Below are 22,716 nucleotides of genomic sequence, written 5' to 3' on the forward strand. Positions count from 1 at the left end.
GTGTTATCGTAATAATAAATGTATAATAACCAGAATTATTACAAAATGGGAAAGAAAAATCTATATTTTTTTTACCACTGTCATGTCATCATATGTTTTACTGAAGAACACAAAAAAATTATAAACCTCTAAAATATACGCAGGTTCTTGAATTATGTTTGCTTACGTGGTTTGGTGTATTTTGTTTTAAACAGAATCAAGAGACTTTGGCGGGATGTTTGGATGGGTGTAACCAATGTCTTTTACCACCTTTTTCACTTGCTGGAGGAGGAGGGTCTCCTTGACATAAGCAACATCACACACTTCTTCTGTCTCCATTACGTTTTTCTGCCACGTCTCCAAGCAAGCTTGGATTTGTTTCATGGAGGATGGGACAACCACCCCCTGAGGACAGAGCAGAACCTCACGCCAAACCAGCTGTGGGAGATTGGCCAGATGCAACATTGCATTCAAAATCCAGAGGTATCATTAAAACATAAACAACCTTTAATTTAATAGGTGGCAAAGTTAGCCTGGTTGACACACGAGCCTGAATGAAAGTTCCATGACCTACAATTATACAAAGCTGTGTATTTGATGTCACATGTTGAATCATAACAGTAGTGCTAACATCTCTTTGGTCCCACCATTTTTACCATTCTGTGTGTAGTAACCTTAGAGAGGTAAAAGGAAAAATGAAACTCTGTGACAAAATATGATATAATAACATAAACCATTTATTGTCATATGTCTCCTGCCTAAAATCTTAGATGACAAAATAAATATGTTCTACATATTTTTTTTCTTTCAACAAATAAGGAGATGAACATTCATGAGATCGACTGGGAGGAGAGTGGGGAGGTTCCACAACCAGACCTTGGAGTAAATGTTCCCCAACTGGAGAGCCCTCTCACTCCTGACCAACTGGAGACACTGAAGCACCTTATTGACCCCATGCAGCCATCAGAGTCCAGTGGTGTTGACATTTATCTGACTGCTATGCAGTATGTTGAAAGTTTGCTGGAGTAATGTTAAGAGTTCACAATTTCATGGAACACAACTTTGGGTTTTTGACATGCATTGTGACGGACAACATTCTGAAAACTTGTACTGTACCACCTTTAGGCTGAGGCTTTTAACAGGCACTTCCCAGCCGGGTCCAGAACTTAAGCAGCTGCCGCAGAAGATGCTACCAAAAAAAGAATTGATAAATTAGCAGTTGGATGGTTTGGTACAGCAAAAGAAATAAGCATTTAAAACTCTTTCTGAGTGGTCCTCAGGTCCTGAGCTACTCCTCCAACTTCCTGATTAGAAAACTTGCAGGGATCTCCTCTGAGTGTCTGGTTGATGGTGTAGTGATGTTCCTTACCCTTGCAGATAATGGCTCCAATGATGCTTACCAAGTGTCAGAAGTATTGAAATTCATCTGACATTTACATTTCTAACAATAAGCTCTGTGCCTTTATTCATAATGACATTACTGTGTAACACTAGAGTAATGACAAACCTCTTGGTGGTCCATGAAAATATACTAACCTGTATGATATTAATATGCGCAAAATACTCTTGACTGTGGCTGGTGCAATTTCATCTTCACTGTCATCACTACCATGCTCTTTGGCATCACTACCCTTCTCTTTGGCAAGGGGCCACTTTATGGCTTCAATGATCATCTAGACAGAGGGAAAACAATGTTATTCCATGAAACATGCATGTACTTGTAATAATCATTCAGTTGGAAACTTACTTGGGGGGTGAGTTCCACCTCTGACTCCCTCAGGAACAGATGGGGAACAACGTCTGGTTGCTCAGTAATTAGTGGCCAGATGCCTGTCTCCTTTATCCCCTTTTTTAATTGTTTCACTTGTGCATTTGATATCCTCAGTACCTGTTGAATATTAGTTGTAGATTTTAAGTTCAAATTTAAGATATCATAAAACCTTAACTAGAAGCCTTGCCTCAAATAGAAACAGGTCCTGGGGTGGGTACTGGTGTAAACAAATAAAGACCTGTCTCAATTGCAAGTCTGGGGGGTATTCCACAAAGGAGGTTCCACAAACTCTGAGTCTATCCCTGAACTCTGAGTTGACTTACTCTGTTAAGTGAAACTCTGAGTTTTCAGTTCCAGAACAGCTGATCTGAGTTAGGTAAGTCGACTCTGAGTATGTTGAGCTCGTGCCTGACGACTAGTAAAAAGCCATCATCAATGGAGCTCCAATATTGTGATTCACCATGGAAACAGGGGAGAAAAGAAAACAGGAAGCAGACATGTTCTGAAAAAAAAAGTAACATGGGCACGGCTGTGGCCGTAAGAATCACTGATTGAGTTTTAGATGTGGTCGTCTTTTCATTTTAATTTTAACATCACTTTCTTTTAATATTGAGGAAGTGGTTGGATGTTGCTCGATGTTTTGTTTTATTTTATGGTACCGGTATTTTATTTTATTTTATTTTATTTAATAATAATAATACATAGGTTTTATATAGCGCTTTTCTGGGTACCCAAAGACGCTTTCCAAAAAAAAATACAAAACAAACAGACAATACATACATACACATACAGGGACTCAAACAAAGGTAGATAAACAGCAATACAAAAAAAATAAATAAATAAATAAATTTAAAAAATAAAAAATAAAAAGAGTAGACAGGAAAAATAAGAAGAAAGATGGTGGAAGATGATTTTGTCAGGTCTTGTAAGTGATGTTGAAGAGATGGGTTTTGAGATGACTTTTGAAAGATGGCAGTGAATCAGAGTTACGGATGGCCAGGGGGAGGGAATTCCAGAGGGTAGGGGCAGCAATGGCGAAGGCTCTGTCTCCTATGGTGCGGTATTTGGTCCTGGTGATGGGGGTGAGGGTGTTAGTATCTGCAGAGCGTAGTCGGCGAGGGGGAATGTGGCGATGGAGGAGGTCTGTCAGGTATGAAGGGGCAAGATTGTTTAGGGCTTTGTAGGTGATGAGGAGGATCTTGAAATGTATGCGTTGTTTTACGGGAAGCCAGTGAAGTTGGTGGAGGATAGGTGTGATGTGATCTCTGGAGTGGGAGCGGGTGAGCAGTCGGGCAGCGGAGTTTTGAACATATTGCAGCTTTTGAAGAATAGAGGAGGGGAGACCATACAGGATGCTTTTGCAGTAGTCGAGTCTGGAGGTGATGAATGCATGAATTAGTGTTTCGGCGGCCAGGAAGGAGAGGGTGGGTCGGAGGCGTGCTCCTCCTATGTTCCGGAGGTAGAAGAAGGATGTCTTGGTGACATGGTTTATATGTGACTTGAAGGAAAGTGTGGGGTCCATGTAGATGCCAAGGTTTCTGACCAGGGGGGAGGGAGTGACAGAGTGGCCATCGATGCAGAGTGAGAAGTTCTGGGAGGTGGGGAGGGTGGATTTTGGGCCAAAGACTATAATTTCTGTTTTATTGCTGTTGAGTTTGAGGAAGTTGTGGTTCATCCAGGTTTTTATGTCGGTAAGGCAGTTAGTGAGGGTGGAGAGAATGGCTGGAGCGATGGTTTTGGTGGTGATGTAGAGTTGAGTGTCGTCGGCGTAGCAGTGAAAGTGAAGTCCATGGCGGCGGATGATGTGACCAAGTGGGAGCATGTAGAGGATGAAGAGGATGGGGCCAAGCACTGAGCCTTGGGGGACTCCGTGTGAGACAGGGGTGGTGTGGGATTTGTGATTGTTTATGGCAATGTAGTGAGATCTTTCAGACAGGTATGAGTTGAACCAGGAGAGGGCGGTGTCAATTTAGGCTAAATGCAATCAGCTGAAAATTAAATATAAAAACAGTCTCGTGTTGCTCCTCACTTTGGTTGTATTCATATTCAAAGTAAAAGTTCATACAGTGGATATTTCAATGTGTATGTAACCTGCAAAGTGACAGATTTAAAAAAAAAAAAATAAATACCAAGAGGATCTGATAGCACGTCAGCGGTGATATTCGATGAGCGGCCGGAGAAGCGGAAACGTTCGGCTCAGGGAACGAGAGCTTGTCTAAATGAATTTAAATTTTGCCCCTGTTGTAAAACTGTGTGAATAATTTCTGCTTCAACATGATCGGACTGAGAAGGAAAGGACAGTCCCGTTGGACAGCTCCGTCAGACTCAGGGTTTCTTCAGGTAAACCTGGCAGTCAGCAGGTTATGTTCACAGAGTCAGTTACCGCAGTAACAGATCCAGAGGTTCAGTTACCTCTCTTCCTGGAACTGAAAACTCAGAGTTTCCCTCATCTCAGGGTTCACTTACTCTGAGTTTTCACATAACCCACTTTCTGGAATATCCCCCTTGTTTCTTTATTACGAAAAAATAAAAACAAAACATGGTCATATGGTTGGAATACTCGGTCAGTGTGAATGCCTTCTACAATCCTACCTAATTATTAATAAGTTATCATAAATGTACTTGAAAGGCCACACCATGAAGAGATGCTTCTATGCAAAGTCCTACAAAAAATATACAAATATAAATATTCTTACAGAATGAGACAGCAGCTGCTGGAACAGTAGCAGTCTGTTTGCATCCTTCTTTGGCATTGAAATGTACCGCTCCAGGCAGAGGTTGTTGACTCGCAAGGAGTCCTCCTTGCTCCAATCATCCTTCAGCAACTTAATCAAAGTAGAATCAGTATAAATTAGTATACACACACATTTGTGGACATGAAAACACTGATGATCAATTTTCAACTGGCCCATGCCTAAATTCTAGCACAGTGCTTGGAACATTAGGGGTCTATGATCTTGCAAAAAAGAGTTATTTTTGTTTGCTCACTAGACTGATCAATCAATCAATCAAACTTTATTTCTATAGCACATTTCATACAAATCAATGTAACACAATGTGCTTTATACATAGCGACAACATGATTACAAGACAAGTGCAGAAAGTCTGTGCAATTATACAAAGAACCAGCGCATGCAGCTTTTACAAATCTTACAATATACAGAACAGACACATGCATGCGCACACACACACACACACACACACACACACACACAGAAACTTAGTCATAAACTTTAGAAAAAAGGAAGGTTTTTAACCTGCTTTTAAAAATGCTCAGTGTAGGAGCGTCTCTGATGATGAGACTGATGGTTTCCCTGTGTTCAATTTCTGGGCAGTCTTCCAGACAGAGCTTTGCTGTGGCCGTTTCCTTAGCCCCACATGTCAGGGCATCTATCACAGCTGGACTAAGCCCTGACAGAGTAGGACCACCATGAATGGCAGAATGGCCGACCATCCTTCCAGCCATCATGAACAGATCACACTCCAGTAGTGCTGCAGACAAACTGGGAACAAGATGGTCTGTCTGTCCTTCTGTAGTGTAATATAACCATATAACCATATATAAGTAGTTAGTGGATAGTGACAACTGGTAATATAAAACTGAGATGTTAAAGAAACTAATCAAAATGGGAAGGAATCGTAAATGAATGGTTAAGACATATACTACTCAGCACTAGTTGATTAAACATGCACCTATTGATTGAATTGATGATTAAACTACTGTATTGTGTTAACTTGGAATAAAATGTAACCACACATGTAAGTTTTTAAAAAACCAAGATGAGCTAATGGTATCAGGCACGTCCACAGCACGGCCAGGTGCAGTGGAAAAGTTTGGGACTTTCCATAGAAAAAACCCAGTGTCAGCAGAAACGTGCAAGAGTAGGGATTGGTTGAGGCCAAAAGGCCCAGCCCCCTCTTTAGTGAATAAAAGGAGTATGTTTTGCATTGAGAAGTTGGGTCTTATCAGATGAACTTTTGTCTGTATGATCTCATGCTTAATTGTCGACAATTAAACATTATTTGCACTCAGCTTTTGAGGACTCCTGGAGATTATTTCATTTTATTGGCATCTTTTTGAAACTCTGAAAAACCATTTTGAACAAACAAAGAAGAAGAAGTCGACACGACACTTCAAATAGCGCAGTTACGGCTGCATTTCCTGAACAATTAGACAAAATACCCAAGTACAGATTGAGATTATTTAAATCATAATTTCAGTCTCATTTTCATACATAGTTTATGTGCTTATGTTTCAACTATGCCTGATTCAACTGTCTTTCCACATATGACATTTTGGCCTTGGTCACAATTCATCTGTATTTCACAAAAATTACTATCAGGGTAAGTGAAGTACATCATGGAGGTAGATACATTTTATATAGCACATTGAGAATGACAGATTCAGGTTCAGGACATTTTTTTTACAGTAGTACCCATGTCTCTCACCAGCCTATAAGTTTGCTAGAAATTAATGTACAAACCCATGTTCTTCTTAAATCCATGTTTTAGTTTTGACATAGATGAGGACAGAATGTGCCTCATCACACCAACAACAACTGCAGCGTCCCCTAAAATGAAATTATTATATTAATAAAGACATCTCATCACATTTTAACCCCCACTGTCAATATGTTCAACTTAAATTTTCTCATGAATATGTTTTTTTGTGTGGAATACAATACCTAAAATGCGACAATTGAAAGGTGCAGCCCAGATGCTCTTGTCTCTCCTTTCTTTGTAGAAGCAAATCAGGGCGCTGTCCCGCTCCTCATCAGTATCTCCTGAATCCAAAGACAACTGCAGAGGTGGCAGATGTTTCCCTCCCTCCCTTGCTCCATCAAAGAACTTTTTCATTGCTTCAATTGGGGTTTCTGCATTTTTCCAGTCTGTATGGCACAAATGAGGAATATGAGTAATTAAAGTTCTCTGTGAAATAGTAATTATCCAGTTTCAAAAGAGCCTCACTGTCATCCTAATCCACAAATTATGTGTAGTATGTCACCTGTTGCTACACACTGGGGTGGGCGACTCAATGTAGAATGAGCTGATGATGGTCCTGGGACCTCCATATCAGGGTCCCTAATTGTGTCATTTCTTAAGGATCTTACAACATAAATACAACAAAAAATTAAAGCTGCAAGCAGCGATGAACGGGCCCTCGCAGTCCACGTACGTTGGGCTGTGGCGCCGTCGGAGGCCTGTGCGCCCAGTTGTGTGCTTGCCCGTTGCCTGTGGAAATGTCGTACCTAATGTAAATGGGATCCGTGTCACACAAAACACAACAATGACATCTTCAGTGACTTCCTGTGTCCAGAGGGTGGCGCTATAGATATGACACAGTATTGATGCAGAGTTGTGTTCAGGGCGAGCCCCTCTACATGTGTGAGCAATTTGATGCCGATGGGAAATTGTATGTTGAAGTTATCAGGACTTCCTGCTTGATGGCGAAGGATTGAATTTGAAGGAAAATGGTGGACTTCCTGTTGGACTGAGGGTATGTGTCCAGGAGGGTTTTTTGTGCGTCTGGTGATGATACATAAGCCTACCGAATTTTGTTCATGTACGTGCATGTAGGAGGCAGGGCTTCAATTTTGAAATATTCCAGGGGGCGCTATGGAGCCATTTAGCGCCACCTGCTGGTCATTTTTGGTGTGTGAGTTACAGGGGCCAGTATATACCACCCCAATGAATTTCATATCCATAAGTGTTATGGTGTTGGCACAGTGCCAAATCTAAGATGAAACTGCCACCAGAGCGCCACCTAGTGTGGGATCGGTAACACATTCGTCAGCTATCCTCTGGAGGGCACTGGAAATGAGTGTACCAAGTTTTGTGTTAATCACAGTAAACGATGTGGAGATATAAAAATCTTCAATTTAAAGAGCGCCACCTAGTGGTCATGTCCCAAAATTTTGCACAGAGCCTTAGGGGCTCATGGGGAAGTAGTATCTTGAGTTGCATGTCATTCAGAAGAACCAATGTGGAGATATGCAACACGTCCTGTTTTGAACAAAATCTGCAGGAAGTTGTTATGTAATAACTTGAGTATTCTTTGGCATATCAAAATTCTTTTTGTCAGGAGGGTCCACAGATGGTGCGTGCAAAGTTTTGTGCAAATTGGTGAAATTGCCTGGGAGGAGTTCGAAAAAGTAGGTTTGCGACATTTTGCGAGCTAGCAAAAAAAAACGGTAGGCGGAAATGGGCGTGGCCTATATCAGGATATTCAGCACAATTCACTGAACGCGTGGATATAAGGTTTTTGAATGTGCGACAAAGTATGTGGGAGTTATTAGCCAAAATGCATTTTCCTTGATTATAGCGCCACCTACTGGTGGAAATTCACAACAATGACAGATTATAAAATTTTTCGCCAGGAGTGACGTATGTTCCAAGTTTGGTGACTTTTGTGGTATGTTGCGGCCACCAAAAATGCGATTTTGGGGATGGAACAATAATAATAATAATCCGAGCAAATCCAATAGGTCCTCGCACGAGATTCATGCTCGGGCCCTAATAAGCAGAACCATTTTTTAAAATGCATTTTAAATGCATACCATCTACTGTAATTTGCTGCTTGGGTGTCCTGATTAATTATTAATGGGCAGAGAAAACTCAACTCATAATCCCTTACTTAATTTACCTGTCTGCACACAAACTGCCATGATGTGGGAGTTCTGTAGTGGGAAATTTTTTCTGGCATACACGACAAACCTGTACAAAAGAAAATATAGACTCAATAAAACTACGTATTGAGCATCACATATAATAGAGGGGGAAAATGATATACTGAACACAGAAAACATAAGAACAAATAAAATAAAACATTTTAAATCCAGGCCTGCTTTCTTTCAAATAGGTCTCTATTAATTTACAATTACCCCTTGCTCCTCTGATGTGCCAACAGCATCCTCGGCATCATCCTTGGCATCATCTATGGTCACCACATCCTCTTGCTCCTGTTAGATTTTTTAGTAGATATCACACCACACAAAAATTTGTATTTACATGCATAAGTTATTGATTTGTATGCCACAACTTCATAACTAGGCTACAGCCACCATAGTAACTCTGCTCAATATTGTATTTTGCTACAATACTAGGTGAGGGTACTTTCCAAAGTGCCCACCCCACCGCAAAGTAAACGTATGCCTATCGAGAGTAATCACTCTTTGCCCAAAGTAAAAGAATCAGATCAGGATCACAACTTCATATCATGATGTCAAATCACACAGTATAACACTTACATCTTCTGTTAGTTGGCATTTCTCCGCATGCAATGTCAACATTTGCAAGGGAATGGTGGCATTGCAAATATGGCAGGCCACCTGTGGCATTCGGGCAAATTCTGTAGAATTGTAAGGCAGTGGCTTTGTGTCCAGCTCCTCTTGTATAGGAACCAAAAAAAGAATGCTTTTTCCATTGTTGGATGCAGCTCTAAGCTGCTGGCCAGAGTAACCCTCGGCATCAAGCGGCACTACTGTCAGTCTCCTTCGGCCACTGCCTCCTAAATCAAAAAAAGATGTCAATACAATAAGACTAGTCGAGAAGTGGAGAACATTAAATCAGTCAATCAATTAGGAATATAGAGTCTATCTGTATAGATTCTGTGATCAGTACCTGTTGCCTTGTAAAACATCCAGCGACCATGTAAAGGCTGTAGTTTGGTGAATTGATTTTCCATCAGTGACACAATCTAAAGATATAATAATAAGGGTGATGAGTATCCAACTGAGTGGCAATGTCAGCAATGGACCAGCTAGAAATTGTTATTGTAAATTGTAATTGGTATTTAAAAACTAAAACCTCTGAATGATTGCTGTCCTCCAACACAGTGATCACCTTTCGACCTAACCCTGCACGGGAGAACTCAAGTTCTTTTCCTCCCTTTGGTGTCACACTTGTGGGCCCAGGTAATGCAAAAATTGTGATGGCAGTGTTCTTGACAGGAGCAGGGCTCCTTGCGGGACTGAAAAACCTGCCTTTTCCTCGCTTGACCTCCCTTTGCTGGAACATCCCAGTAAACTGCCTTCAAAGTGTGAGACACAAAACATACACAACACAAGGGAACTATCAGTATCATTCATAAATAAATAATTTCACAGTGGTTAAAACTTTGAAGGTTGTTATAAAAACTTGCAATTGTAGCCTACCTCTTTACAGACACATTAACCCGACTTGCCAAGTCAGATGCAGTAGTGGCAGTGGCCATGGGGATAGGGGTAACAGTGGGGGCAGGGGTAGCTGTGGTGGCATTGGTAGCTGTGGTGGCATTGGAGGTAGCCCTCGCTAGTGCGCCCAGTAACGCATGGGCCATACTCTCAATTGTTTTCTGTAATTGTTCTGTAGTTGTCATGTTACTATTTCCACTCAGAAAATACACTTATTCTCATCATCATTTCATTAATCATCATTTTTTAAGAGTTTATGACTCTCTGGCTTTGACCCTGAGAGAACAATTAGTTGGCGCATGGCATTTGTTTACAATTTTGAACCGCTTGGGACTGTTACCTTGTGAACACAAAATACCCAAAAGAGAAATGCAACAATTGTATCGTTTAAACTCTCTGGTTTTGTTCATTCACAAGAACAGAGACCACGGCGTCTGTAGACTCGGCTAACCAAACGGGCACAGTCACGGCATTATTGTTTTCATTTTATTTTCACGGTATAGGTCTTAATGTAGGTAGGGCAAGGAAAATCATTTGTAGGCTACTTACAGAGGATGATGGCTGTTCTCCTTCAGCCATGGTTTTACAGCGAAGTGAAAGTCCACTTAAGCACTATGCAAACCGGTAAATGCATAGAACAACACTGCCACCTAGTGGTGGGGAGGGTGGGCCATTTGTGAATCACGACCTATTTGTTTCAGTCAGGACCACTTTGTCAAAATAATCTTTATTTATTGCACAAGTTTCATTTGGCGGTATGGTACTGTTCTGGGACCCCCTGCTCTTCCACGCGCTTGCGTGGAAAGCCTGAGGCAGGAAGAGCACACCTTCCTGCCCTTCACGAGCCATCATGAACGGCATAAGCAGGGAGCGCAGCAGCAAAGAAAAACCCAGACAGAGCAAGATACAATACAGATACAGATACATACATCTTACAATGGTAAGATCATAATAGATGACGGGAGGCGCTGGGGTGGAGGTGGGTTGCAGAAAGCCAGCAGAGGAAGCAGCAAGTGAGGTCGGGCTAGAGCAGTTTAAATAGTGCGCTCTGAATGCAATTTCCCAATGGAAGTGGGCACAGGGAGTCAGCTGAGCCGTCAGCTGATCTGCTCCGTGTGACAGCTACGCTGTTGATGCTGATTAGAGCTTGACGTCGTGACCTGCCAGAACTAACGCTACGCTTGATTTCAGTCAGGACCACTTTGTCAAAATAATCTTTATTTATTGCACAAGTTTCATTTGGCGGTATGGTACTGTTCTGGGACCCCCTGCTCTTCCACGCGCTTGCGTGGAAAGCCTGAGGCAGGAAGAGCACACCTTCCTGCCCTTCACGAGCCATCATGAACGGCATAAGCAGGGAGCGCAGCAGCAAAGAAAAACCCCCAAAACGACCACACCGGCAAATCCTTGGACCCTCTTGCTACAAGAAATGTTAGGAGGCTATCTGAGTTGAGAATAAGTAGCCCATTAACTAACAAATAAGCCAATTCATTACTCCTCGGCTTGAACAATAAAGAGAGCCAGACGTATCCTATCATGCCTATATGTTTTATTATCCTGATATAATTACAATAATTGGCTCATGGCTTTTTGAGCATCTAGGATGGCTCCATCTCCAGGACGCAGATAACGTTCATAAGCAGACGAGGACCATCTGCCCATGGCTTTTAGGGTGGACACGGGAACGACCATTGCTGCTGTTGTTGCTGCTCCTATGCGGAACGAATGAGCCGTGTAGCGTTCTGGAGGGAAACCACAGAATTGGCAGAGGAGACGGAGGCGAGAGGTGAACCAGGCTCGTGACAGGGGTTCCCCTCCCTCCGCGATGAACAGCGGTTCCTGTGGGCTGGCTGGAGCACGGCTTTTCAGATGGCGGACCATAGAAGACAATGGACAAAAATCAGAATTAGTTTGCGAAATTGGGACTGATATTCCCCTTCTGTCTCTATCAGTTTTTGAACGTTTCAAGAAAACACAAAAGTAATGGCTGTGGACTGTTACATCGCCTATGGTGAGGTCTTGAGAGGGATCAAAAGATTGTGAGCGTGTGGTGAATTCTCCACACCTTAAAAACCCATAAAAGGCTGTGAGGAAGACAGTTTCTAACAGTGAGTCTGTATATGGACCAAAGCACCCGTTCCTTAAGTGAGTGATTAATTTGTGCAAAAGTGGAGGAGTGAAAGGGAGACGAATGTCATTGCCTTGTGGTTTCTCTCTTTTAAAGCCGTTTAGCAGGAGCTTAATGGATGGGTTCTCTAGCAAGCTGTTGGTGGATGGATCCAAGCAGCGCAGGTGAAACTGAACACCTGCGAGGAGGCCTTTGATGGAGGACGGCTGCAGTTTGCGGGACTCAAAACAGTGAACCAGAAAAGCACATACAGTGGGAATACTTATAGGAAGAATTGCAACAGAAAAAGTGGAACAAAATGCGGTGAAATAGGACCATGCAGAGTCATACGATTTTAATGTAGATTTTGCTAAACCATTACGCATGTAGTGAGCAGCTGACAGCATGTATGACTGCATGGAGGTGTCTAATCTAGCACCGTATGGCGGAAAGGAGGGCAAGGCAGGCTGGATGGCGCTGCTTCTGGACACAGTCTGTGGAATTTCTGAAATTCAAAACGAGACAGTGCATCAGCAATCTTATTATCCAATCCTGGGATGTGAGCTGCTTTAATGATGAAGTTCCCCAGCACGGATGCCCAAGTAAGGCGTCTTACAAATCTGTTAATTAATGGTATGGAGGAACGTCCTTTGTTAATGATGTGGACAGCTGCTTCATTGTCACAAAAAAATATTATTTTCTTCCTGGACCAGTGTTTCCCCCAGAGAAGACAAGCTACTACGATTGGGTATATTTCCATTAGGGCAGAAGAAGAAGCACTGGCTGGTAGGGATGACAATTCTTTTGGCCACGCATCAGCAAACCACTGGTTATTAAAGAAACCCCCAAAACCCACGGAAGGAGCTGCGTCGGTGAATAACCTAATGGCCAAAGAGGATTCGGTGTTGTCATTATAGAAAAAGGAAATGCCGTTCCATTTTTCAAGCAGCAAAGACCAGAACCGGAGCTCTGATCTGCACCCTTCATCAAAAGTTACTGTGTCGTGTAGATTTTCAACTGTTTTTGAGAGGTCGAGAAGCCTGGATATGAAAGAGCGGCCCTGAGGAATCACGCGCATGGCGAAATTGAGATGACCTAGCAGGGAGAGCAGATCTCTTTTTGAGATGGTTTTTGAAAACTGTTCCTTTATTATTTCCCTAATGCGATTTAATTTCTCGAGAGGCAGGGAAGCTTGCATGAAAATGCTGTCCAATTTAATACCCAGAAATTCAATGGCTTGGAAGGGACCTGCAGTTTTTTCCTCGGACAAGGGGACTCCTAGATTTTTAAAGGTATCTTTAAGTGTGGTGATAGCATGATCTGGCTTGGCATGAGCGTAATCTACGAGCAGAAAATCATCTAACAGGTGAAGCACGAATGGCAGCTTACAGTTATTTAACAGGATCCAGCAAAGGGCTTCTGACAACGTGTCAAAGATTTTTGGACTGCTGCGACACCCGAAGGTGAGCCTAACTGCAAAATACAGTTTCTCTCTCCATTTAACGCCGAACAGATGCCATTGAGAGGGGTGTAAGGGCATAACCTTAAAAGCGTCTGTGATGTCGGCCTTTGATAACCACGCACCTCTACCTGCTTGTTTGATGAGCTTAATGGCATCGTCGATTGAGGCATAATACAGAGAGAAAGGCAGTAGTGGAATGAGGCTGTTAACGCTTTGGACTCCACCCTGATGAGGAGCGGATAAATCAATGATGAGACGCTTTTTGCCGGAATATTTCCGGGTAGCAACACCTATGGGGTTGATGCGCGATACAGGAAAAGGTGATTTATCCAGAGGTCCGATCATGAAACCTTTCCTAACTTCTTTCTCCAGTAAAGTGTCTACTATTTCAGGCTCTTTCAGAGCAGACTGCAGATTACTACATGTATGAGACACTTTAGGCAACCACAACAGACCAGCCATGAACCCTTGAACCAGTCCAGTTAACAAATAATTGACAAAGCAGCGGTTTGGATGCTTCCTTAAAGCCTTCCCCAGCTCAGCCACGTTGACTGGGGTTGAAGGTTTTATTTTCTCTTTTCCTTCCTCAGGAGGCGGGTACGTCTGGGGCACACTGACTTTGGATGCCCGTCCCCACAATAGCTGCAAGCATGGATATATTTACAGTTGACAAATTTGCATACATTTTCATTGAAATTATGGCACATTGGAGTCCAGAAAGGTGTCACCTTATCCTCATCGGTTTTTGAGCCTGCCGGCGGATGGGCTATGGCCACAGCTTTGGGGCACATGTTGGATGAGTGCGAGAAAGAACAGCAAATGGAGCAAGAAAGAGCTTGGCGGCCAGTGCAGTGCCTACTGATTAGCGCCAGGTCGACCACAGACCAGTCCAGCCTTTGGTTGAACCTCTGAATGAACATAGCAGCCCTGGCAGAGAATGATTTATGGTATTCGTAGAACAGAGTTCCACCGTATGACATGGCAAGATCGGCAATGATGGAGAGATAAGTGTCCAGCTCAGCTCGACGGGATGGATAGACTTCACAGATAACATCTCTGAATACACCAAAAGCAACAGTGAATTCTGCTAGTGTCAGAGTCTTTGCAAGTCTAGGATCGCTATCCTTCAACATCACAGACACATCACCACAATCTACCACACGCTTATCACTTACATCTGAGCACAGCAGGATTTTGACAAGATTGACGTCATTACCTGCGAGGATTTGGCTTCTCAGGTTGCAGGAGATGGCAGCAGCAGGAGGGTAGAATGGGACACCGCTGGAGATTGGGACTGCACTTCCCAGAGTTCTGCGCGGGATTGAGATGCCGTCGAGAGGTGTAGGAGTGACGTCATCGGCCCGCGTCGAGGAGGAAGCAGCCGGTTCCCGGGGTGTAAACACGGCGGCCTGGAGAGGAGAGCATGAAGCGGTCGCGGCCTCTAAGGTCTGGATCCTGGAGTTCATGCTGGAAAGGGACGTCTGAATTGAAGACAGCGCTGCCATGATGGCCTCGTTTGCCGGAGCTGCAGAGGCGACTGCCGAAGTCGGGGCTCTAGCTCTTTTGGCCGGCGGGGCAGCGGCTGGCGTCGGAGTGACTGCTGAGTTCCGGGAGCTGTGATTGCGTTTAGCTGTGGCTTTTCGAGGAGCGGAGACAGGATGCTGATCGAGGGGTGGAGGTTGAAACCCAGCGCAATTTAGGAATAAAGCGAACAGTTCCTGGTGTGACGCTCCGACCGGAGCGGTAACATTGTTGGCAAACAGAAACTCCAGCAGCTTTGGAATCGGCCAGTCGTGGATCAGTGGAGCATCTGTGGCGTTACCTTTGCCTGCCAGGCGAGAGCTTCGACGGAGAGAAGGAGCCCTCTCATCGTCGTCGATGGCTTCCTCTCTTTCAAAGTTTTGCTGAGCCTCCAAGATACCGTCACTTTGCCACGGGTCCTCATCATGGACGGAGGGCGACGACATCGGGAGCAGCAGGGTGAGTAAGAACACGAACAGCGATGTTTTCTTCATACGGTTGTTTGCAGAAAGCCAGCAGAGGAAGCAGCAAGTGAGGTCGGGCTAGAGCAGTTTAAATAGTGCGCTCTGAATGCAATTTCCCAATGGAAGTGGGCACAGGGAGTCAGCTGAGCCGTCAGCTGATCTGCTCCGTGTGACAGCTACGCTGTTGATGCTGATTAGAGCTTGACGTCGTGACCTGCCAGAACTAACGCTACGCTTGATTTGTGGATCTGTGTGGATTTCGACAAGAACGTCTCAGAAATATGTCATCGAGGAGAGAGATGCGTGTGTGCGATTGGTGATCCACAAATGCTGAATCACACTTCACAAGCAGAATTTTCCGTTTCACAAATGGAAAATTATATATTTACAAATACACATTTTATTTACAAATACACATGTATTTGTAAAAAACAAAATACAAGTTACAAATTAGAAATTTGTACTTGTGGATAGCAAAACACATGTGCAAACCAAGGAATATTTGTAGATCACCCTCTGTGCGTTTACAAATATATATGAGACAAAAATAACTCCATAATGGACAGATTAGTGCTATTCTTAGCGTATGTCATCAACTGTTCAGAGCAAGCAAAAACCAAGACAGAGAAAATCAAAATAATAGTTAAGACTAGATTATGAAAGACCTAAACATGAAAGATTTATCATGGGAAAAGATACAGGCTGACCTTAGCCTAGGAGAAGGGACCTCGGAGGCAGCTTTGCAAATCATAACATAATGTTGATACTTCAATGGAACACTAGGAGTCTGATAGCGAATGGACAGGAGTTTAAAGGATATATTGATAATTTAAAAAGGAAACCAGACATCATATGCATTCAGGAAACATGGCTCAAATCAACTCTGGATTTCATTATTAAGGGGTATGCTGTTATATGCAAAGATAGAAACAATGGTAATGGAGAGGGATGTGCAATATTTATTAAAGAAGGTATACATTATAGACAGTTAGATACAATACAAGAGTTAGAGGTAATAGTTATTGAAATATGGAGTAAGAATGGTAGTATGAAAATAGTAAATTTTTATAACCCGTGCAAAAAGTTAGAAAAAGGAAAACAAGGGTTAAGATTGGAACACTGAAGAGGTAATAATATCTGGTGTGGGGATTTTAATGCATATAGCACAGTGTGGGGGGAAAAAGAAGATTTAAATGGAAAGATTTTAGAGGAACTAATAGATGAGAAGGATTTGGTGTGTTTAAATGATGGAGCAGGCACAAGGCTTAATTTGGGGAAAGGTACAGAGTCAGTAGTAGACCTTACTTTGGTATCACAGTCCCTGGTTGGGAAGAGTTAAGTATTTAAAGGAAGCACTATAGGGAGCGATCACTATCCAATATTCACAGGTGTTGGAGTTGAAAGGGAGATGAAACAGGACGAGAGAGAAGGAAGATGGAAATTTGAAGAAGCAAATTGGAACAAGTATAGATTATTAGCTGAAGGAAAATTAAAAGAGATCAATATAAACCAGACAATTGAAGATCTCAATGCAGAAATAAGCTGTATTATTCTAGGAGCAGCAAAAGAGTCAATACCAAAAAGAAGTGGGAATAAAAGGAAAAGGATAGTTCCATGGTGGACGCAAGAATGCACTAAAGAAATTAAAAATAAAAATAAAGCGTTTAAAGTCTTGAAAAAAACGTATAATTTTCAGAATTTAATTGAATATAGAAGGAAGCTGGCAGTAGTTAGAAAGACAATAAAAGAAGTTAAAAGGAACTTTTGGAGGAAGTATTGTGATTCACTAGGAAGAACTACACCATTAGACCGAGTGGGGTATGATTAAGAGAATGTCTGGAAATAGGAAAGAGTGTGGTTATCCTGTAATGAAAGATGGAGGGAAAATAAGGATAAAGCGGAAGTACTAGCAAGGACCTTTGTGAAGATACATAGCAATGAAAATTTGAGTAATGAGGAAAAGAGACAGAGGGAGAGAACAATAGGGAAAAATGTAGAGGCACTGCAGGATGTTAGGGAGGATGGAAGTACCATAAATATGAAATTTACAATAGGAGAGCTAAATAATGTTTTCAGGAAATCTGGGAAGACAACGCCAGGGAAAGACCAAATAAATTATTGTATGCTAAAAGACTTAAGTGAAAGGAGTAAAGAAATATTATTAAGATTATATAATAAGATATGGGAAGTGGGGTATCTGCCAAAAAAATGGAAAGAATCAGTTATTGTCCCTATATGTAAGCCAGGTAAAGATCCAAGTTAAGCAGAAAGCTTAATTGCTTTAACTTGTAGGGAAAACATGTAGGGAAAACTTTGGAAAAAATAATAAATTAAAGATTATGGTATTATCTAGAGACCAATGAGCTACTGAAGGATTACCAGAGTGGATTCAGAAAGGGAAGAAGTACAATAGATCCGGCATCATGTTTAGAAAATTAAATTAGAAAAGCCCAGATTAATAAAGAAAGTTTAATTGCTGTATTTTTTGATGTTGAGAAGGTATATGACGTGTTGTGGAAACAAGGACGAATGATCAAATTATATCAGATGGGAAAAAAAGGGAAAAAGTATAACTAGATTAAAAACGTTTTAATGGATAGGTTGATAACAGTAAGAATATGGAAAGAGTATAGTAACAAATATGTAGTGGAAAATGGAACTCCTCAAGGAAGTATAGTTAGTCCAGTGCTGTTTTCAGTTATGATTAATGAAGTGTTTAACAGTGTAGATAGGTCTATTGGTGTTGCGTTATTTGCAGATAACTGAGTAATGTGGAAAAGGGGAAGGAATATAGAGTATATGGTCTGTTTCACAAAAACGAAAATTCAGGATCAGATTCAACTTAAAATGTATGGAGAAAATTTAGAGAGAGTAGAATGTTTCAAATACCTAGGTATCTGGTTCGACAAGAATCTTACTTGGAAAATTCATGTAGGGAAAATTGTAAAAAAGTACTGAATGTTGTTAGATGTTTGAGGGGTAAAGAGTGGGGAGCAAATACAGTTTCTCTGAAAGCTGTTTACATCAAAGTTTTGAACTTTAGACGCTTGCTGTAGCACCACCATCAGGACTATTGGCTTGGGTTTACAGCTGAGGTAATCTGGCATGAGACTGGACCTTTGTGCAAAATTTGGTTAGCTTTCATCCATGGTCCAGTCCAAGCTATTTGTTTGTATTTAATTTATGTCTGTCATGCCACCATCAGGACAATTGTCTTGTGTTTCATGTTGAGGACATCTGACATTTTGATCTGTCATCATCATGATCATCATCCTTGCTGGGTCTTGAACCAACAACCCCTGACAACAAGCACCAGCTCCTACCTCACTGAGCTAATTGGCTGGAAGTGAGACCTGCTGTGTAGCTTCCTTTGTCGACTCAGGGAGTCACTGTCCGGGCAGCTGTTGTCAAGGCAGATTTCAAAAATGGTCAAAATGTCAGAAATTCTGTTACCTGAACAAAAATCTGATAATACATAAATTGCATCTTGACAGCATGGAAATGTTGGTGATTTGTTTTTAACTTAAAGTGTTTTGCTTCATAAGAGAAAATCTGATGTTTAAAAATGCCACTCTTACATTGACTCCAGTTGTTCCCATGAGAGCAGAATTCAAAATGTTCTCAAAAATTCAGTTTTTTAAATAAAATTCTGATATTTGCCAAACTCCATCACAATGACTCCAAAATATTCTCAGTTTTTTTCAAGAAGATTGAAAATGTATTTAGCAAGAATTTGATAGTATATGTTTACAGTACTGTTTACAGTCAAACATTTTGATGCACTGGAGGCTTAATTTTTGATCAATCAAAAATCCGAGTTTTGTGGAGGACGGTCTGAAGATGCTCTCGAGCAAATTTGGTGACAATTGAGCAAAAATTGTGGGAGGAGATAGGTTTTATAAGTTTTACAGGTTTTGAAAAAAACTGAGTGATGGACTTCATAATTTGTTATGAGTTTTCGCCCTTGGGAAGTATGACTTCCTCGGAAGAAAGAAGAAAGAATTCCTAGGAATACAATAGTGTCCTGGCAGCTTGGCTGCCCGGACCCTAATAAGAAGAAATCAGATTTCACTAACATACTAGGCAAAACTAAAGGGCCATAAGGAGAGTCACCCCACTCAGAAGGTGTTACAGCTGTGTCAAGAGAAGGAAAGAAGACAGTTGAAGAGCTTTGGTTGGATGATGGGGGATGCAGTAAAAGAAATAGGGATAGGGGATTTAGTGTTAAGCCCCACTATACCATTCGCCACTGTCCCACCTTGGCTATTAGGGGAGATAGAGGTAATAATAATAATAACTTTATTTATATAGCACCTTTCAAAAGCAAGTTACAAAGTGCTTTACAATAAAACAGATAATATAATGAGTTAAAATCCAAACACAAGATAAAAACATGATAAAATAATTTGAATAAGTTACAACACTTGCCAATAATTAAGAAAAGGCCTTAAAGTGTAACTCTGGCCAAAATGCAGCCTAGGCTTTTTTTGTGAATGTACCTGAGTCAAACCTTCGTGTAAAAGCATAAACACGACGAAAAAGCCACTTTTAAGATTTACCGTATTTTAGTTTTCGGGTCAAAATTATTTTCAATTGCGTGCTAGGGGCAACTGTATGGTAGTTAAGAAGCATCGATCCCCGAGTGCGGCGTAACATGGAGGAGAGTAAAGGTGGAAAGCTGTTACGGTGGACGGTGGTGAGCAGAGCAAGCGATTGCTAACGTAAGTTGTTCAAAAACCTTTTTAGTAAACTCTGTGTACACAAACAATGTTCTCAATGCTCGTGTTCATGTGTAGAGACCCTGGTGATACTACAAGCAAAGTTTCATGTTGTGTCGAGTCTTCTCAGTGTTTTAAAAATAGCGATTTTGATGCTACCATACAGTTGCCCCTAGCACGCAATTTGGGACCCAAAATAGACTCCTGAGGGACCCCACAGAAGAGAGGAGCACAAGAAGAGGAGGCTTCTCCAAGCATTACAGAAAATGACCTGTTGGACAGATAGGAGATGAACCAATCCAGAGCCACATCACTGATACCAACATAATACTTCAGACGGCTGATTAAGACATTATGGTCCACTGTGTCAAAAGCTGAGCTGAGGTCAAGGAGAATTAATATTGAGTACAGGCCTGTGTCGGCTGCAAGCAGTAAATCATTGGCGACCTTGACCAGTGCAGTCTCAGTGCTGTAAAGTGAGCTGAAACCTGATTGAAATTTTTCAAAAATATGATTGTCATTCATGAAGGAAATCAATTGAGTGGAGACAATTTTTTCTAAAATCTTGGATAAAAAAGACAGCTTTGAGATTGGTCTAACATTACTTAAAAGAGAGGGATCTAGAGAGGGTTTCTTTAAAAGAGGGTAAACAGTGGCATGTTTAAAATAGGAGGGTAAAGTACCAGTAGACAGAGAGCAGTTAATAATGGCTGAGATGTCTGGATCAACCGTCTGAAATACAGCTTTTAAAAACCAAGTGGGAATGCAGTCTGAAAGGCAGGTGGTTGATTTTGAAAGTGCAATAGTATGTTCCAGGGTAGACAGCGAGAATTCACTGAAGTTGGTTAACGTTGGGAGTGGGCAGAAGTCATCTACCATCTCTCTGAAATCAGTGTTAAAATGCTGCCGAATCTCCACTTTTTTGTGAAAAAAAGTGATCAAGAAATTCTTCACATTTATCTGGGGCGGATTCAACTGGCTGGCTAGGAGGGGGACAATCAACTCAGAAAAATAGTTGTTTGTTGCTTCTCTGATAAACACTGATAAGTGTTAGCTGTTTTATAGCTGTTTTAGAGAAGCAAGGGAGACACTGAGTTGATCCTTTTTCCATTTCCTCTCTGCCATCCTGCATTGTCTCTTCAAAATCCTTATTTCTTTGTTCAGCCATGGCAGAGAATGAGGTTTCAGGTTTTTAAGTCTGACTGGAGCTATAGAGTCTAAAATATTTGTGCAAGAGCTGTTAAAACCACTGACAAGTTCATCTATGGTGAGGCCATGTTGTTCACCTGTATTAAGAACCGTGCTTGAGGACATAAAAGCTTGGCAGAAGCGAGGAACGGAGAGTGAATTAAGGGGGTGGGAGTGAATCAGTGTGGGGGGTTTGGGGTCAGGAGGGAGGAGCGGAACCTGGAAAAGCACTGCCTTGTGATCAGAAACGGCAAAATCAATCAAGTTCACCTTATCCACACAGAAACCATGGGAGAGCACAAGGTCAAGTGTGTGCCCTTTGTCATGGCTGGACTGCTTCACATATTGGGTCAAATTAAAAGAATCTAAAAGTTTCATAAAATCAGAGGTAAACGAGGAGGAAGAAGGGCAACAGACATGGATATTAAAATCACCAAGAATGAGATCTCTGTCATATTGTAACATGATGACTGATAAAAGGTCTGAAAACTCCTGAATAAAACCAGAAATTAGTTTACGGGGTCGGTATATTAAGACACATAAAATAGGCAATATTATTATATTATTTGCAAGGGACCTTACATTGAGTAAACAGAAATTAGCTGATATAAAAGCAGGGATTAAAGAAGTGGTTTTAACTGTGATAGGGTTGTTTCTGTGTGGACTTCGAGTGGATGTTGGCAGTACACACTGCTTTGCAGTGATTCTTACAGGAATCCTAACCGGAATAAGTGATTTGATGAAACCAGCACCACCAGAAATAACAACAGGAATCGGACTCCAGTTAGTTACAGCAGTGGAGGTAGCTTTATGACAGTGGATCATGGTATGGGTGTTGAGCCATGGAGAGTGTCAGTACCTGGGTTGGTCACCAGGGGGAGCTTGTGAGAAACACAGTACTGTGTGCTGCAAGAGTAGGTGGAGAGGAAGAAGGCTCCAGGTGGGATCTGTTAGAAAGGAAGAGAAAAGTATAGGAATCAGGTTAATAGATATACAGAGGAACATTATTCAACATTTACTAAAGTATATACTGATGCATCAAAGACAACTAACAACAGAGTAGTAGTCAAATAAAAGAATCAGTAACAAACTATCGGTATTTACATGAGAAATGGTAGCTATTCATTTAGCACTTGAGTGGGTGGAAAGAAATAAACCAAACAAAGTACTAATAAGATCAGATTCAAGCAGTGCATTAACCAGTCTCAAAAACATGCAATCAGAAACAAGACAAGATATTCTGGTGAAAATAGGTCAAACTGTGTATAGAATTACCAAAGCAGGAGTAAATGTGAAGTTCACTTGGATTCCAGCCCATATACAGTAGGTGTAGAC

The 22,716-nt window shown here is 41.6% G+C and overlaps 1 protein-coding gene across 2 annotated transcripts; it reads right to left on the minus strand.

Annotated features, from left to right (window-relative positions):
• Window positions 1-11,430: 11,430 nt before the first annotated feature.
• On the minus strand, window positions 11,431-22,684 carry LOC311255661 (uncharacterized protein). Of its 2 annotated transcripts, XR_014622398.1 has the most exons (3): window positions 22,657-22,684; window positions 22,241-22,328; window positions 11,431-11,782 (listed from the first exon to the last, which is right to left on the minus strand). XR_014622398.1 is itself a non-coding variant. In XM_084350309.1 (2 exons), the coding sequence occupies exons 1-2, from the start codon at window positions 14,993-14,995 to the stop codon at window positions 11,634-11,636; spliced, it is 438 nt and encodes a 145-aa protein (XP_084206435.1). In that variant the 5' UTR covers window positions 14,996-15,180; the 3' UTR covers window positions 11,431-11,633. The 2 variants fall into 2 exon arrangements, 1 of the variants encoding a protein (XP_084206435.1); XM_084350309.1 differs by lacking the exons at window positions 22,241-22,328; window positions 22,657-22,684 and adding an exon at window positions 14,707-15,180.
• Between the last annotated feature and the right edge of the window lie 32 nt (window positions 22,685-22,716).

This window comes from Pagrus pagrus (assembly GCF_965226575.1).
Source record: "Pagrus pagrus genome assembly, chromosome: 4".
Taxonomy (NCBI): domain Eukaryota; kingdom Metazoa; phylum Chordata; class Actinopteri; order Spariformes; family Sparidae; genus Pagrus; species Pagrus pagrus.

Coding starts and splice junctions, on each gene's coding strand:
- LOC311255661 (XM_084350309.1), bottom strand. CDS start 14,995: ATGGCAGCGCTGTCTTCAATTCAGACGTCCCTTTCCAGCATGAACTCC. Junction 11,783..14,706: donor GAGAAGCCAAATCCTCGCAG/GTAATGACGTCA, acceptor CCATCTGAAAAG/CCGTGCTCCAGCCAGCCCAC.